This window comes from Xyrauchen texanus, chromosome 49 (assembly GCF_025860055.1).
Source record: "Xyrauchen texanus isolate HMW12.3.18 chromosome 49, RBS_HiC_50CHRs, whole genome shotgun sequence".
Classification (NCBI taxonomy): domain Eukaryota; kingdom Metazoa; phylum Chordata; class Actinopteri; order Cypriniformes; family Catostomidae; genus Xyrauchen; species Xyrauchen texanus.
Window position 1 is genome coordinate 5,710,914 of NC_068324.1, and position 18,977 is coordinate 5,729,890.

Sequence of the window (18,977 nt, forward strand, 5' to 3'; positions counted from 1 at the left end):
ATTTCATGGCATGCTATTATTCTCTGCTTTTGACATCACCGCTTAAAACAGACATGCGCACACATTGGATAAGCTGGTAAGAACACGTGCAACTCGAAATCGTTGTGATGGGCAAAAATCTGTGTGCTGTTCGGTTTTGGCTTAAACCCATGTAATGAGTGTTCATGACCACACATGTTGTCGGCTTATTGAGCTTAATTAGTGTAAGGTTGTGCTTTGATGTGCCAATTTTGAATATTTGCATATTATTTTTGAGAGCTGTGGATGGAAAGTCATATTGACTATTTTTATAGTGCTTTTTGTAATTTTTTGAGTGGTTGCTATATGCTTTCGTATTATGGAAAAGAGCTGCTTGGATATTCTTCACAACTTCTATTGTGTTCCACAGAAGAAAGAAATGATTAGTAAATTAAAGAATCATAATTTCTAGGTGAAATTTCAAAGGCAGTGAGATCAAAGCTGTAAGCAAATTATTTTTGGAGAGAACTCTGTAAATAAAGGCTATTTCTGACAGAATTAAGATGAGCTAAATAGTAACGAATTTGATATGCTCATTGAAATGGTGAGTAAACGCACTTAATCTAACTCTCCTTTAGTTTTCAATTCCATCTTCCCTCAGATGTGAACCGAGCTGTTGTTCAAACAACCTGGTACCACCTACTCATTCTGAATGTCAGCAAAACTTTTTTTTTCTTTACCAAAGGGCATGTTGAGCCTTTCCTCAAATAACATGATGACAAACCCATTACAGCACATCACTTTGCACTGAATTCAGTCTAATAAATACATTTCAGAGAGCAAAACTAGTGCCCGGTCTGTCAGAAACGGAAGTTCAGCACCTTTTGTTCGGCCCATTAACGAGGCAGATAAAATCAATTAAGTGTTAGCAAAACATCTGAGAAGGATAATAAGGTGCACTCTGCAGATTTTCACAATGCTCAGAAAAAAGGGTACAACAAAGTGAACTGACGACAGTGCCCATTCTTGTACTATTAGGCAAAGACACGCTCAATACATTAGTAGTCAAATGGCAAATCAATGCAAGAGAGCTGTACGCCTGTCTAAACAAAACTGAGCACGGTGGAAATGTATTTTCAATATTCCCTCAGAAGTGTGCAATGAAGATGAGAAATCAACATGACACTTCTTTCTCGGGACCATCCGTCTTTCCATCTTATTGCTCAATTAGTATGTATGTAGCAGCCCCAGTCTCACTTATAATTCAAAGTAGGCAGAAACTTCAGCACTGAATATGAGATCCCATTCCTCCCAGCTGAACTAATTATGGAAAGCAGTTTAATGTGCCATTTCCATAAACTAGATATCTGTCTTCTGGGAGCTGCAAGGAATAGAGTCCATGCAAGTTTTACTTCACCACCATGGAAACATGAAAGGTTTTGGCCGTCATATCAAGTAAACATGAAATATTAATGATCACCCATTGCACACTTCACATAGCGAAGCGCATAATGCACGGGTTGTTAATTTGGACTGTTCGTATGCAACCCTACATTAATTACGCGACAGAACCCACAGCATGCATGATGCTGCAAATTGGCTTAAATAACAAGCATAAAACACACCGAGATGCAAAACAGATCAACGGTGTCACCTGTCTCATTTCATCACAGGTATTTAAATATTTGTAAATGTTAATAAATAAACACCGACTCAACAGATGTTTGTAATTAATTTATTGACTGCAGTATTGACAGCAGTTTAATAAAACTGTTAAATGCCTCAAAGCAATGTTTAATTCTCTCTTCAAATAAATCACTTTTCATGTCTTTCCAAATATTGGTATAGCAGTGAATGGCACACATGAGCTCTGTTACAAAATCTGGTGCACTGCCTACCTAGACAGAATTTAAAGGCATCATGGACATGCTCCTAGCACTAAGGATGCTCCAAAAGATAGGGAACAACGTGTACTGAATGCTGCCTTCTAAAGACACAAAGGCTATTCTAAAGGCTAGGGAATACTTCGTTTTTCCACGTGACGTTCCGTCATGCACGGTTGAGCACTCAGCCTTTCAAAGTATACTCTTTTTGACTGCAAGCCTATACGGACACGTTCGACGCATGCGCACTACGACTGTTTTGTGATACTCTTTTCGAAAAGTCAATGCAATCAACAATGCACAAAAACGCAGACTGTCCGCGTGTACTGTGCGCCATTTTGGCCAGATTTTAAGGCAGTATTAATTGTATACTTACGTATGTAAACTTGCATGTATATTTCATATTTAAACACACAAAAAAGTGTTGCTAATTAACAGTTCTAGTAGATCTAATTAACATATAGGCCTGATTTGTGTGTGCTAAGTATTTTTCTATGTTTATTAGAGTTCTGTTTCATTAGCTTAGTAATATGCTTGAGTTGATGCCTATAAAGAGTGTTTCCAATCAGTCACTTATGAGGTGCCATTTCAGTTAGGATGCTGCCTTAGAAGGTAGCTGGCAGGAAACAAGGTTTTGGAACAGAGTTTGGATGAATTGTGGGATTTGTAGTGCACAATTTCACCCCACTAGAGCTTAAATGTAATACCATTATGACAGCACGCAAGTTCTCATGTCTGATATTGACCTTTTATGAAAACAAATGACAAAGTCCTTTTGAGGCCCCCTTTTTTTCAAGCAAAGGCAAGTTTTAGTGATAAAATCAGACCTGAAAATCAATAAAACGTCCTCTGAGACAGAAATTTTTTCTGTCAAACAGTAATATTGAAAACCTGTTCTGAACAGCAGCTTTGAGACATTTGTGAGGGAACATGTTAATAATTCAGAGCTTGAACAAACAAACCTTAAAAGACAACAGTTAAAATAAAAATGCATCATGGCTGTGGTCTAAGATACATTTAGCTACTGCTGTTCTCTCTGCGCGTCTGACGATCTCACAAGATGTGTTTCAGTTCAATATTTAGATAGTTTGTTTGTCTGTGATCCCTGCCGTTTAGAATCCATGCCGGAGGCTCTTAGCAAACCGAGGTTTGCGCGTGTTATCTAATTTCATTCTGTTATATATCTCTTTGTTGCTGTTGTTGCAATAGTATGAAATTATGCACAGTTAAATCATCTCTGATCAAATCACTGGAAATGTCCCGGAGCTGCCTTTGACTAGCAGAAAGAACTGAACGTTGACTTTATTGTCAGGGATTAAAGACTTATCGCACGAATGATGAGCGATCAAATGGCAATGCAGTAATAGTTATAGAAGTTATAGAAGTGCATTGACTTGCTGCAAAAAGCATTGTGCATAAAACAGTCCAAAACTTTTAATAAAAAGTGGACTGGAACAAATTTCAGCCCTTTTAAACTTGTTACAAAGTAAATGTTTGGGTTTACACAAACCCTGCACACGCACAAGCACATCTACACACACACAAACAAACCAACAAACACACACATCTGATTGTATTGATCCTGTTTAGTGGTTTAAATCTCAGGACATTAGACCCAGACCATGAGGACAAACAAAATAAAGGGAATTAATCAGCGCAGCAGAGACTGTCTTGTGTTTAATCGGATTTGAGGTAAACTATAGAATTGCAGTTGCACCAGTTTAACTCATTTCTTCATAGTTGAACTTTTTTCTCTCTCTCTCTCTCTCTCACACACACACACACAAAGACACCTCAAAATCTCAGTCGATTAACAAGTCTCTCTTATTTGTTCTGTATCCTAGTACAAGTGCTAAAGAGCACTCTGAGTCCGTATAAAAGCAGTCTTTTCGCTGTGATACTCCAGCTCTTCACTGTCTGAATCCGAGTTCATCCCCCCTGCCGTGTCCTCGTCCCCCCACACAGTGGGGATCCCGCGATACGACACCTTCCCACGTCCCAGTCCAAACCTAAACCCCACTCGAATCCCCCCTTTGCTTGTGTCCGTCACCGGCAGTTTGGTCCTCCTACAGAAGGGGGCAGTGGCCGCTCCAGAGTGCAGCTGTAGCAGAACAAAAACAGCTGCGAAAGTCGCCAAGATGAAGGCACAACTCAGCACCGCCACCAGTGCTGGCAATTTTGAGGAGACCCCAGGCTCACGCAATGACACTTCTGAGCCTGGATCCACCTCAGCATTGACCCTGTGCTGGAGCACAGGGATGTTGGGAGATTTTCGCTGCACTTGGTTCTGGTGCAAACAGGAAGTGACCACTAGGTGGCTGTGGGGAGGGCAGGAAAGACATTCGGTCTCCCCAGGTCCAGAACACGTTAGGCAGGATGGGTGGCAAGGCAGGCAGGCCTGTACAGTGAAGTGCTCCACCCAGTTGTCCAAGGACAAGTTGAGGACCTGAGGTCCAGAACTGAAGCCAGGAGGGCAGGACTTCACACAGCCTTGCAAGAAAAGTGAGAAACCCGTGCTGCATTCTGGAAACAGAGATTGGATGAAAGATTAATCAAATATTTTATGAGCAAGTCTGAATATTTAAAGACAACGTGAAATAGAATTCACAACACATTTAACTTGATATGAGACAGAAGACTCCATTTTCATCATAATGTGATATGAATTTTGACAATTTAAACATTAGGCTATTATATTATTATTTAATAAAAAAATATATTATTTTTTTTTCAAAGGAGAAAGTTATTGCTTTGGAAAGAAAGCTTTATTTTTTCAAAGAGTATTCCAGGTACAATACAAGTTAAGCTCAATCGACAGCATTTGTGGCATAATGTTGAGTACCATGAAAAAATTATTTTGAAAAAATAAAAAGCAAAAATCTGGGTAACAGGCACAATGGAAGTGAATACATTCAGTAAATGTCAAAATACTCATTATTTCAAAAGTATAAGCATAAGGCATAAACAAAATGTGTACTAATATGATTTAAGTGAGATAAAATCATACTAACCTTTTCTGTGTAAAGTTGTAGCCAATTTTACCACTGATGCCATGCTGATGTAATGTCAACAAACCCTAAAACCCTATGATGACTGTAAAAATGAGCATTTAAACAATTTACAGCACAAATAATACATGAGTTTTAACAGAAGAAATAATTCAAGTGTTTTTCTGCCTTATAAAACCTTCAAAAAATTGGCCCAATTCACTTCCATTGTAAGTAAGTGCCTCATTTTAACCAAGATATTTGCTTTTTTTTAAAGAAAAGGAGGGACGAGTAGAAATATTTTTTTTTGGTAACCAACATTATGCCACAAATGCAGATGAATGAGCTTAACTTGTATTGAACAAGGAATAAATATTTAAGAAAGCAAATCAGATCAACAATATTTTTGTCTTTAAGTGGGTTTACCATTTGGTCAGAAAGGGGCAAATAAACAGATTGTACTTAACTGTTTCACCTATACCTTTGAGCAATGAATTTCTTTTACTTCCTGATTACATAATGAAGATTTTTAAAAATAAAATGAAAGAGACTACACTCACAAAGTGCAATTTCTCTCTGATTACATATTTTAGAGCTAAGGATAAGTAGAACATTTGTGTTCCTACAAAAATATTGATTACATTAAAACCAATTAAAAGATTTCCCCTCAAATTATCAGGGTTTGCATTACTGTGTGATCCCTGTACCTTGTAAAATTAACAACTTCTGTTTCTGCAATAATACAGTGGAGCACCTCATGAAACCTTTGTGAGATAACTTTTTAGTTTGTCCTTGAGCACTGCAGTTATAATGTACTGTAGGTGCCGTGTGTGGCCATAATGGAGAAATCAATCATCAACTGTCCACACAATAACTTTGAAAAGTGCAAACTTTAACGTTCATTGAGCAAACTAAAGTTTGTTTACTGACCCCTAGAGGTTACAAGGAAAGTGCAACATCACATCAAAGAAAAAAGGCCGTTTAATATCTTTTCCTCCTTTAATAATGCAGTTTATCTAATTTAAAATCTCTCTGGCATCACAATCTCCAGTTTCTTTGCAATATTCATATTCATAAACATATATTAATATTCACAAGACAGGGGAGAGTCATACTAAGACATAAGAGAATTTCCATATGACAAAGACGTTTTGCCAACAGATTACTCAGCGTGTGTATATGTGTGTGTGTGTGTGTGTGTAAATATTTCCTTCTGATCATAAACATCATCTCTTATGAAAACTTGCCTATTGAATAGCTCATTCAAAAATCTAAACTCTGTCATTATTCAGTTACCCTTATGTCATTTCAAACCCTTAATACTTTCAACTTATACAGAACTCAAAAGGCAAGATTTTAATTAATATCCCAGTCTACCTTTTTTCTCCCCAATTTGGAATGCCCTATACCCAATGCGCTCTAGATCCTCGTGGTGGCGTAGTGACTTGCCTCAATCCGGGTGGCGGAGGACAAATCTCAGTTGCCACTGCGTCTAAGACCGTCAATCCACGCATCTTATCACGTGGCTTGTTGAGCATGTTGCCGCGGAGACATAACGTGTGTGGAGGCTTCACGCTATTCACCGCGGCATCCACACACAACTCACCACGCGCCCCACTGAGAGTGAACCACGTACATTATAGTGACCACAAGGAGGTTACGCCATGTGACTCTACACTCCTTAGCAACTGGGCCAATTTGGTTGCTTAGGAGACCTGGCTGGAGTCACTCAGCACGCCCTGGATTCGAACTCGTGACTCTAGGGGTGTTAGTCAGCGACTTTGCTCACTGAGATACCCAATGCAAAGGCAGTTGATAGTGCCTCATATTCCAAGTTTTAAAAATTTTGGTGAGAAACAACCCAAAATTTAAGCTATTTGTTCTCCAGTAAATATCCTAATGCACGTTGCACTGAAATGAGTGCTATTAGAGTTGCTCGTTCGTGAGTGTTCATGAAAGAATTGTTTAAAACAACATGATGGTGAGAAAATGATGACAGGAATTATTATATTGGTGTACACCTTAGGTCCAGGAAGTGTGTTTGTCTTACCGATGCAGATCTGCTGGGTGTCAAAGGTTTTGCAGCTGTTGTTTGAAGGTCGAGTGTAGTCAGAAACAGATGGATCTGCTGCACTGGAGCCGGTACCATACAGGATGAGGGTAAACTGAGAGAGCACACCTGCGGAAAAGATGTTTCGCTTTAAAAAAGATCACCATAAACAAAGTGTTCGAACTATAGTGATTATTAAAAACAAAACTTTCTGGAATGGCTACTACCATAGTCATTAAGACTGGCCACATTCTCGATCTCCAAGGTCCATTCCCCCTGGGGGTCCTCGTCCCAGGAGTGGGTGGTCATGAATGCCCAGTCATTAAACCCTTCAGCTGAGTTGTCTTGAGGCCTGAAGATTAACAGAAGAAAGACTTTAGAAAGATAGTGTGAGCTAGACTACAAGGCTAAAACTATGAACTGAATATCAGACACATATGTGCTTGTAATAATATTTAATTTCAAAATCATGGACATAAATCCCTGCCTATGCTACTTCAACAGCTTCCACTCAGCTTGGAAGGCTTTCCACTAGATGGTGGAACACTGCTGCTCCCATTCAGACACAAGAGCATCAGTGAGGTGAGGCATGCAGTCAGCATGCCAATTAATCCCCAAAGTGTTCAATAGGGTTCAGATGTTGGTTTTGTGCAGGCCAGTCAAGTTCATCCAGACTCAGTAAACCATTTCTAGACTCAGAAGATGGAAAACACAATTCCCTAGAACGTCACTTTGTGCTGTAGCATTAGAGGAAAATGTCCACATACTTTTGACCATTGTGAACAAATCTCCACGTGCATTACAAAAATCTAAATTTGACAAATAATGTTTTATCATTAGTTTTTCATCATATTGATCACATTTCAGCTTTTTTTAAATGTATAAATCCATATATTCCATCAATTAATGACATTGCATATATTATAATGCATATATACATATATACAGTACTGTGCAAGTCTTAGGCACATAAAATGTTTCACAAAAACATTTGTCTTAAGATGTTTTTTATGTCTTCAGCTTTAGTGTGTCAATAGGAAATATAAATGTTTTTACTCAGAAACGTTTCTTTTGCAAACAGAAATGATTAGAATAGAAGAACAGGGAGCCCTGCAACAGATAACATGGCCATCCCAGGGAATAACCCTGATTTTGAAATCACAGCTTTCATGCATCTTTGCACGTGTTCTACAAGTCTTTTGCATTGCTGTTGTGTGATTTTATGCCACTCCTGTTTCAAAATTTCAAGCAGGAATTCAACAAACACTGGAATGGAATACATACATGCTGATTTAAGAAATATTTGGAGTTGTCTCTTAATTTTTTCCAGAACTGTATATACACACAATTTTAATGTTAATTTGTACATAATTTGTACTGATTAAATTGATTTGTAGATGTGCTTAAAATCGCTACTGTCTCTTTAAGAGCGGCCATTAACAAGAGTCGACCGGCTTCTTGACAGCATCCATACAATGCATGATTAGAATTCTGTGTTTCTTTTTTTGATCAACAATTGAGTGTAAAGCACAGACAGGATATTAGTGAAAATTAATTGCGTGGATCTTGTCTTTGGACACGCATTAAAGGGAAACCGAACTTTTACTCCATACATGCAGTGAAAGGTGCGGTGCTGAACCTCTTTGCAACTATACAAGACAATCACTGGTGAATGAAATCTGAACATTAACCACCCAGTGGCTATTCACAGACGAACAGAATTTTGGCCATATTGCAGGAAATTTTATTTCATATGCAAGTGATTTACACATTGTAGAGAGTTAGTGAAAGGTTGATATTGGGATTTAAGAATTGATATTGAGAATGTTCAATTAAAGATGAAGATCAAATGCATTGAAAAATAAATATTTTTACCCTGTCCTATGCATGTAAATGTTAGCAAGAATTGATTGCATGTGAATGCATATTTGCTTGGGGAGCAGGCAAGGTAAAAGGAGTTTTCCAGGGGGCTGATGTGATGATGGTCTTGTGTGTGTGTTTACCGTGGAGCCAGCAGTGTGGAACGAGTTCCCAGAGGACTGATGAGGTGGATAGCTAGGTTTCCTCTGTGGTTATAAGAGAGGGTAAGTCTGGCCTGGACGTGTTCCAAAGAGCTCACAAAGTCTGGCTGCCCAGAGCAGGCCTCAACAGATCTGCTGAAGATCAGGTGGTTTCTGATGTCCCTATAAAGAAAGAAGTTCGGTTGGACACAAAAGGACAAAAGGAGATGTTAGGAAGAATGACAGCATCAGTCACCATTCACTTTCATTGCATCTTTTCACTGAGGCTGTCATTCTGTTTGACATATCCTTTTGTTTTCCACTAAAGATGTAGGGGTTTGTTACAACATGTGGGTGAATTTTAATTTTTAGGTGAACTATTCCTTTAAGCATATTCAAATGAACAGATTCGCTAGGTAGCTCCTCAGGTAGCTGGAATTAGTTTGCATTAGCTACCTGATGTACTGATATATTGCCTGTGCTGCATGAGGTGTTCAACCGCCCTTACCTTGGCTCGGTCAGCATATTAATGACACATTTATGCTGCGGCCCCACACTGGTCCAGTTCTGTGCCAACACAACCATAGCATTGGCATCCAGCAGACCATAGCCATAAGAATGGCTCACTGCCACAGTCAGAGAGCGAGAAAAAAAGAGGAAAGGAAAAAATAATAAGGTCAGACATGTCCATTGAACAAATGAATGCAGTTCTAAAGATCTAAGTTGCCAATTGGTATTGTGAACTGTCTTTTACCTAATCGTCCAACCCCATTGGTCCTCCAGTCATTAGTTATTAGGAAGGCGGGTCGTGAGGTTCTCACCACGAGATGCTGCATATCTCTCCAGGTCAGATTCATGCTGTGAATCATACAAAAACACAAAAGTGATATGAATATTAAACTGCAGCAGGGCCACACATTTTTATTTATATTCAAATGATAATTCACACATAATTATACTCTCAGATATGACAGGATGTCTTTTTGAAAGACACATAATTTAAGCTTTTCTTTTACTCAAGTCATAGAAAATTGCAAATGGAAATGTTCCATCCTGGGGGCCATGCATCATTTTGTAATTACATGGCAGACACAGCCTTTTACCCAAAATTGTATTCCCCAAATTGCAGCAATATCAGATTCAATTTATAACTGTGTTTCCTTGGTTTCTCGACTCGAGCTTATTAGTTTCGTCGGCTCTTGCTCTACATGGCAGAAACAAGCAGCTTTGGGACTCGTGGCACCCATAGGCAAAGCTAAAAAGCTATATTATTGCTCAACAGGGCATTTCAAGGCATGACATGTCTGGATTAAGATACAACTGGTGGTGGTTGAGGAGAGTCCCCTGTTCACCATGTAAAGCACATGCCAGAAAAGTGCTATATACTGTAAATGTAACATTCATTCATTCATACAAACCACCAACTAATATGGAATACCTGTGTGAAAAGCTATTTTCACCAAAAAGAAATGGATTTAGTGTAAAGTGCAGCATTACATGCTTACAAGCATTACAGCATGAGAAGTTAATTAGTGTTCCGCCAATAATTAGCACCTTCCTGCATCAGTGTGCCTGACAAGCAACTTGCTCTGGTGTCCATATATTGTTCAGGGTGATTTATAAGGAAGGTGATCCAATTTATAGCCTTTCTAAAATTTTTACCTCACAATAAATTATTCAGCAAGCAAATTCATAATGTCTCAAACAAATTATTAACCAACAGCCATGCCACAGATGGACTGATTTACACCATGTGATTAATGGATATAATAGTACTGCAATTATCATGTATTACATGAGAATACTCCTGGTGGATAAAATTATGGGCATAAACACTAGGTACCCTTTGCCCAATCAGGCCCTGTACCATGCATTTCCACCAAAGCAAAGACAGATATGGGAAGGAAAAATTGGTTCTGCACTGGCCTCTTAAACATTCTGGGATTTTTTTCTTCCTCACCACATAAAGTTTAAAAAAATAACATATTTAGACTGACACAAAACAAAACTAGAATGCACAAATCTAGATAGCTCCCATAATTTAATCAACAAAGCTGATCAAATTTAAATAGTTAATAAGCTTCACATCAAAGCCAGCTTGTGAAGGCATAAAGACATCGTTAACTGTAACTAACAGTAAGACTTGAAAACAAAGACCATGATACAGCATGTGTAGTAACATAACGTAACATACATGTAATCTATTAATGATGAGAATGAAGCAGATCACCACGATCTGTCCAACATCACTCCACTACTGTGATCCAGACACCTAAATAATCTCTTTAATATTCTGAAAGCATTTTTGAATGCAAGTTTATAGCGCTCATCTCCATCATTTGATCATTATTTGATGAGTACTACAGCCACGATTGATAGAATATGTACAAAAAACCTACTTAAAATTAGATTCTGTTGCTTTCCTTATTTATGTTCTAATTTATTGTGCCGGGAAAATAGCAGAGTTTTGTGAAAAAACTGCAATAAATAATAAGCTTAATTGACATAGAAAGGAGGCTTGTTTATGCAGCAAGGAATGGCAATTTAAATTTAAATACTCAAACACAGCACTAAATGCACCTGCTGAAACTAGATTGCAAGTGGTTAGTAAGTAAGACACAGACATATGCACTGAGATACCATGTCCAAAAGTGATGCACTGTTTGGTGAATTCGTCCCTTTGTGCTTTAGATGCTGTCAAGGTACTGATACTGAACGTTTCAGTGTCTATCCAAGTGGCTGTCTATTTGTGGAAAGAATAAAACTGTTTGGGAGCAGCAGTGTGCAGACCTTCTGTTCAGGACTCAATCCAAACATATTAAAATGCACACTTTACACACAAATACCTACCAATACTAATTAGATCTCGTTATAACATGTGATCTAAGACAACATGCTCGCTCATATCTCATATCTCTCATTACCACCTCTCAGCGTACAGGGTGAAATCCTCTGCAAGAGCTTTTAATTGAGCAAGATGATTTGATGTTGTCTAGGAGTCCTCAGAGCTTTGGGGCCAATTTGCCCTGAAAGGATAGTGTAGACTGGCAGACATATCTTTACCTCTCTCTCATATTTTTGCTTCATTCTTTTTGGACAAGCAATGTCAAGACGATGTCAGAGTGTGTCGGAGGGCTGAAAATGATGTGCACGAGGTAATGAAGTCTGAACGACCAGGGGGAGTGACTGGCAGGAGCATCAGTGAGGTGGGTTGGGCAGAGTGCATGTTTACGTGCATGTGTGTCAGTGGAGACAGGTGTCATTGCAGTCATCACTCACTTGGCCTCTAGAGCGAGAGCGATGATTCCGGCAGCCAGGGGAGCCGAGGCGGACGTGCCCGTGTGTGAGTCGGTACACTTCTTCCTCAGGTCTGTTGTCACCTACACACACAACACACATACACATTCTAAAAAGGTTATGTTAGCTGGAAATTTTCCATCATTTACTGATTAATTTTTTTTGGAAAACTAGAGGAATGAGTAAAAAACACTTTGTCATTTAGAAGAAAAATACCTTGCAATGTAATTATGTAACACAACTGGTTAATTTAATTTTCAGTAACACAATACTTTTAAAAGTAACATTCCCCAGCTCTGCAAATTATCAAATAGAACACGTTTCACCAAACTCGCAGATGGCTTCAACTTCTTCGCACAGATGGCCAATCTCTTACAATATAATGTGTAATTTTCCAAAATGTGTGGGGGACACACTTCTAGAATGCAGCACTTGTACTTAAAGGAAAAATGGAAACAACTATGATGGATAAAAATGGACAATGTCAGAAATTATACAAATACAACTCTGTCTGTCAGATTTTGTCTGGCACGACTTCTGGAGGTCAGATCTGTTATTAGTCAGCAATTTGAAAAAAAGATGGTCTCTACATTAAAACTGTCAAGGTTAGTGCACACCCTTCATTCAAACTGAAGTGTGTAATTTCTGCACCACTAGCATCACCAAACAGAACTGTGAAAATAAGTGTTGTTTTCACATTTCACATCGTTACACACTTCAGCTTTAAATGTTTAACCCTTAAACGCATACCTCGGGTCTTTAGAAACCAAGGACCTCATTACACCCCCTGTAACTCATCAATTTTTTTAGATCTTTAGAATTCCTCAATCTATCTCTTATAAATAGTGTAACACACACACACACACACACACACACACACACACACACACACATGTTGTGTTTCCATGTTTTATGAGGACTTTCCATAGACATAATGGTTTTTATACTGTACAAACTTTATATTCTATCCCCTAAACCTAACCCTACCCCTAAACCTAACCCTCACAGAAAACTTTCTGCATTTTTACATTTTCAAAAAACATAATTTAGTATGATTTATAAGCTGTTTTCCTCATGGGGACCGACAAAATGTCCCCATAAGGTCAAAAATATTTGGTTTTACTATCCTTATGGGGACATTTGGTCCCCACAAAGTGATAAATACACGCTCACACATACACACACACACACACGCATGCACACACACACACACGCGCATGCACACACGCACATACACAGTGAATAATAAAATAAATTAGAATGGTTATAAGTACCAAAAGTGTATAAGGTCTCTAGAGACCCAAGGTATGTAAGAGTGTCGTTATTATAAAAAAAATATTTGCACTTCCATAAATATGATTTTTTATAATTATTTCATATCTATTTAAGATTACTATTACTGGATATCTATTTCTTTGTGTCATAAAAGAGAAATGAGTACTATATTCATACAAATAAATACTAGAGCACACTCACTTGAATTATCAACGATGGTGTATTATCAGTATTTTATATGTGTAAACACAAAGATAATATACATCCAATTTCTTACTCAAGGTGGCGCTGTTCTTTCAGTGATTGACTTGATTTACATTTGGCATTGCTATTTGATGAAGGAACAACATTGAAGTAAACTTATTGCAAGTATAACACATGAACTGTATGATATGAATATTGTCATTTGGATGTACTACTGAAATATTGTAAGTTGTGCTTCTATTTAGACTCAACAAGTGCCTGTGAAAATAAACACAAGATATACAGTACTGCGCAACGGTTTTAGGCACTTAAAAAGTTTCACAAAAGCATTTGTCTTAAGATGGTTATTTATATCTTCAGCTTTAGTGTCAATGGGAAAAATAAATTTTAGACTCCAAAACATTAATTTAGCAAATAGAAAGATTAGAATAGAAGAACAGGGTGCTCTGCAAGAGATGGCTTGACCCCATAAAACCCCCCACTGACCATCGAGTCAGTCTGAGATTACATAAATAGACAGAAGCATTTGAGACAGCCGAAATAGATAGAAGAACTGTGGCAAATTCTCCAAGAAGCTTGGAACATCCTATCTGCCAACAACCAAGATAAACTGTGTCCAGGTGTACCTAGGAGAATTGGTGCTGTTTTGATGTCAAATGTGGTCACACCAAATATTGAATTAGCTTTTTTATGTTTACTGGACTTTGTATGACATCAATTGATAAATGAAAACTATTTATGGCATTATTTTTGAATTTATACATCCTCACTATGCAACATGTTCCACAAGTGCCTAAAACTTTTGCACAGTATTGTACATAAACTACATATAAGTTACACATAGATTACACATGTGTAGAATATGTCTTATGTGTAGTTCAATATGTGTTTGACAGCCAGTTGCATTTCATGAAATTTCAGAGTGAAAATAATTAATCCTGTTCTTGATTTGTCCTGATTTGTTGCATTATCTCTTTAATTTATGAAAAATAAAACAAAATATATAAAATTTTATTTTATTAGATTTGTTTTTCTAATTTTCTTGAAAATATTAAAAAAATGTACCCTATCTGGGCATTTTGTACATCCATTTTTAATAGATATAAGTGCCGGGTCTATAATAGACCCAAATATTTGTTTTGAGTGTTTGGGAAAATGACCATGCATTTAAGAGTTAATGCATCATAATCACACCTTATTTACAACAAAATATGCAATAAATCATGATAATATTTTGTAATAGTACATTGTATATTGTAAGTGTACAGTGTATGTGTTGGTGGGGGTGTCCATCAGCCAGAGGCGCCTGTCAAAGTGTGGGACAAGAATATGAGTCTGAAAGGGAAGGAGAAACCTGCAACCAGTGTCATAAAATGTGTATGTGTGACAACTCTGGAGACTTATAATAAGCTGGCACTGCCACACATGAGGGTTTGGGGTTTTAATCAGGGCATAGGAGACTTAGCGACATGCCTGAATGATTGACAATGATCAGGATAAGAGAAGGTCCAACCCGAGGCAACAGAACCATCAAAGCATACACAGGAGAATACCAGCCACACACACACACTTACTCTTTATTTTTCACTATTTATTTCACTGTCCCTGTCACTTTGATATAAACACAAATAGACACGTACACACACTACGATTCCCCCCTCAACCCTGCCACTGAGATTGTATCCACTTTCAAATTGAATCTGTTATTGCCTTTGTCATTCTAATGGAAAGGGTTTCTCAACAAAGGGAAAGGGGAGATATCACAGTCAAACTTGCAGGGACAGATTCAATATTGTACAAATTAACACTCTGAAGTCATCCGAAACATCTAAGATAAGCTTCAATAAGCAGGTAGATTTTGACCTGCCAGCAGAATGTGGAACCACTTTCACTGGCATGAGTGCATCATAGAATAAAGCTGAATTTGGATAACTAATAACAGCACATTGTTTTCTTTATTGCTATTCACAGTCACAGAATCTATGAACAATACAAAGCAGGTGTAGTTTAATTTACAAACAAATGACTCTTTTTTTTGAATTGGTCAAAAAGACTCACGTAAAATAACGGATATAAAGATTGACAAAACAAAAAACAAAACAGGTGTATTTCGATTCATGAACCAATGACTCTTACGAGATCTTTTAAAAAAATATATACCCATTGTTTGATGTTTAGTTTACTCAGTAGTGGGGCTAGGTGTTATAGCAAATATTCATGAACGACTCAAAGTCAGAACAGTCTGAAGATCTGTGCCAAGTTTGGTGGCTGTTAGGAGGTACAGTTTATAATTTTGGAAAAACCCTAAACCTTATCTGTAGAAAAACAGTATGTTGGCTGTGTCGAGCCAAAATAATTAAGTAGCATTTTGAATATTCCTCCGACGCCATTTAACTTTTAATATGGCCAATGAGTTTCCTAAAGAGCAAATTTGTCATTTGACTAGTTTTACAATCTTTTCTGGTGTTGTGACTTGAAAGTATGGCTAGACAGATATTTTATAGCACCTAACAAAAAAGGAATTCTGCAGGAAACAATGTCACAGAGCAAATTAATACATACTAATACATTAATACATTACTACAGACATACATTATGCTCATTAAGATCATCTAATGTGATGTATTTTAATGTATTTTGTGAAGGTCATCTGAAACCTTATTTGGATTAATTAGCCTGCCCTAATTAAAAGAAGCTGCTAAGACTATCTCAAATATAGCTGAGGAAGATAAAATGGTGATATGTTACTGAAAAAGAGCGTAATGCTTTCAAATGAGTTCCAAAGTATCTGCAGTGCAGCATGTTTGGTATTCAAAATTGCTGCCTCTGTGTCTTTGACTCTCTTTCACATGGATTCTTTCTCTGTTTCCCTTGTCTCCTCTCTCCTTTGCTTTTTCAGTCACATTTTCTGTCTTTATTTCCTCTCTCTTTCACTCTCGAAGGAAATTACGGGAACAGAGAAACTGATGGATATGGCTTGCAACAGCACCTGCAATGGTGAAGTTTTCAGATGCCGTTCTAAGGTGATTTTTTTGTCTCCTGAGGGCCTGACGTTTACAGAGCTAAAACGTCACGCCCACAGGAAATCACAGCGGCAGATGTGGAAATTATTTCACCGGCTGACACTTCATCTTCATAGCATGATGAATGGGTGGCACTCCATCACTCACTTTCCCAATGTACAGTGGCTCGGTCATTTAAACCATGTGACACTATAGCACACACTGTGCCTGTTTGTTCTGACGTTTACAATTCTGCTTACAACTGAATATGGCATTCATGTGTGGTAAAAGGAACGAAGGTCTGTCTGTGTGCTAACTTTAACATGTAAAAGCTGCAATGCTGAAATGTGAATTTCTATATTCTCCCTCTTTCTCTATAACCCTCCTATTCAGTAAGGAAAAGTTAGCAATTATTTTTGCACACTGGTCATGGTTAAATGTACCGCGGTGTGTTGTTAAATTCACCAACGGCTTTTGCACAGAGAGCGTGCTGATGTGAAAGACAGCACAGCGATTTCATTAAAAATGAATTGGAAGGGGGGCCTGGGTAGCTCAGCGAGAATTTATGCTGACTGCCACCCCTGGAGTCGTGAGTTTGAATCCAGTGTGTGCTGAGTGACTTCAGCCAGGTCTCCAAATTGGCCCGGTTGCTAGGGAGGGTAGAGTCACATGGGGTAACCTCCTCGTGTTCAATATAATGTGGTTCGCTATTGGTGGGGCGCGTAGTGAGTTGTTCGTTGATGCAGCGGTGGATGGCGTGAAGCCTCCACATGCACTATGTCTCTGTGGTAATACTGCGGTAACAAGCCACATGAGAAGATGCAAGGGTTGATGATCTCAGATGCGGAGGCAACTGAGATTCTTCCTCCAAAACCCAGATTGAGGTGAGTCACTACGCCACCACAAGGACTTAAAGCACATTGGGAATTGGGCATTCCAAATTGGGGAGAAAAAAATGTATTGCAAGGTTGGATAAAAAGGATTGATGGGCCAAATGTTGCCCATGGGGGGCTAGCTGAAGAGCCCTTATGTATATAGGGACACTGGCCAATTAAAGAAGTTTTGCTGATTAAGTTTGTTAAAAAGCTTGGTGGGAATACCAGCACACCAGAATCCCATTCTAGGACCAGCATTCAAAACTTAACCAGTGAATGGTCTTCTCAACAGGGTTGTACTATATGTGTGTCTCTGATGATTAACACCTATAAAGGCTTTTATAAGCATTTGCAAACATATGATTGTAAAGTGTGGGAGTGTGTAGGTTTTACTCTGACAATAACACTTAGAAAGGTTTATGTAAGCATTTGCGTTCATAAACATAATATATGTGTGTATGTGACTGTAACAAAATACAGATATTAATGTTTTTCTCGCAAGAGTTTACACATATGAGATCCCGGTTTGGATAGCAACATGCGAAGACATGTTTGGCAAGGGTCTGTACTGAACTTTACCCATTTAATTACATACAAACACATTCTCAAACAGATTAAGGTGATTTCTCATAATTAAAAGAGGAGGGCCTGATTTAAGAAACGTTTGAAACAACAATCGACCAAAAACTGAGGTTCACCAACATGCCCAGTGCACGCAGAAAACAAGATAAGACGGCGGAAAGCACAACAGCGAATGCAGTGGAAAACAGAATGGAGATTAACCAAGAACTTATTCTCAGTGAGATAAGGATATTGAAAAAGGAACGAAAAAGCAGAGGTCAAACCACAGAGATTAAAACGCAGTGCGAACAACTGAGAATTTAGAAATGCGATGGACGAGACAAATACGAAAATTGCCGCACTGGAGGCCCGTGTGCACCTGCTGGAAGAGGTGGAGGGTAGACATTCGGACGACATGAGCACTCAACAGGCAAAATGGGTGTGGCGGTAGCAAAGCTGAAACAGGATGTCGCAACATTAGAATAAATACAAACAATTGGGTACCAACTTAACAAGGCAATCCAATGACTAATTGGATTAATAAAATATGGACCAATAACAGAACAGAACTGATAACAAGACTAATAAACATGAACAAATGATAAAACAGAACTGATAATGAGATAACAAGACACATGAAACCAGATACTCACATGACAGGAACAAATGAGGGGAATAGGAAATCACATGACAAGGACACATGACCACAAACAGGGACGGGAAATAAACTAATTTCTAAATAAACACCATGATAACAAACATGAACAAAAAACACATTTAAAGGGCTAGCAGGTTACTCTCCCACTAAATGAGGCAGATGACCAAAGCTGGTTATACTGTATATCAGAAATTCGGACATTGCATGGAGTAACCTCAGATCAGTCG

The 18,977-nt window shown here is 38.2% G+C and overlaps 1 protein-coding gene across 4 annotated transcripts in view; it reads right to left on the bottom strand.

Annotated features, from left to right (window-relative positions):
• Window positions 1-1,686: 1,686 nt before the first annotated feature.
• Window positions 1,687-18,977, bottom strand: part of LOC127640590 (furin-like) — a 102,283-nt gene continuing 84,992 nt past the window's right edge. For all 4 annotated transcript variants that reach the window (XM_052123227.1, XM_052123229.1, XM_052123226.1 and 1 more), the window contains exons 10-16: window positions 12,158-12,258; window positions 9,633-9,736; window positions 9,387-9,504; window positions 8,882-9,061; window positions 7,106-7,230; window positions 6,879-7,007; window positions 1,687-4,364 (exon numbers count right to left, since the gene is read on the bottom strand). In XM_052123227.1, the coding sequence (XP_051979187.1) occupies window positions 3,694-4,364; window positions 6,879-7,007; window positions 7,106-7,230; window positions 8,882-9,061; window positions 9,387-9,504; window positions 9,633-9,736; window positions 12,158-12,258 (1,428 nt within the window). In that variant the 3' untranslated portion in view covers window positions 1,687-3,693. The remainder of the gene's footprint in view (window positions 4,365-6,878; window positions 7,008-7,105; window positions 7,231-8,881; window positions 9,062-9,386; window positions 9,505-9,632; window positions 9,737-12,157; window positions 12,259-18,977) is intronic.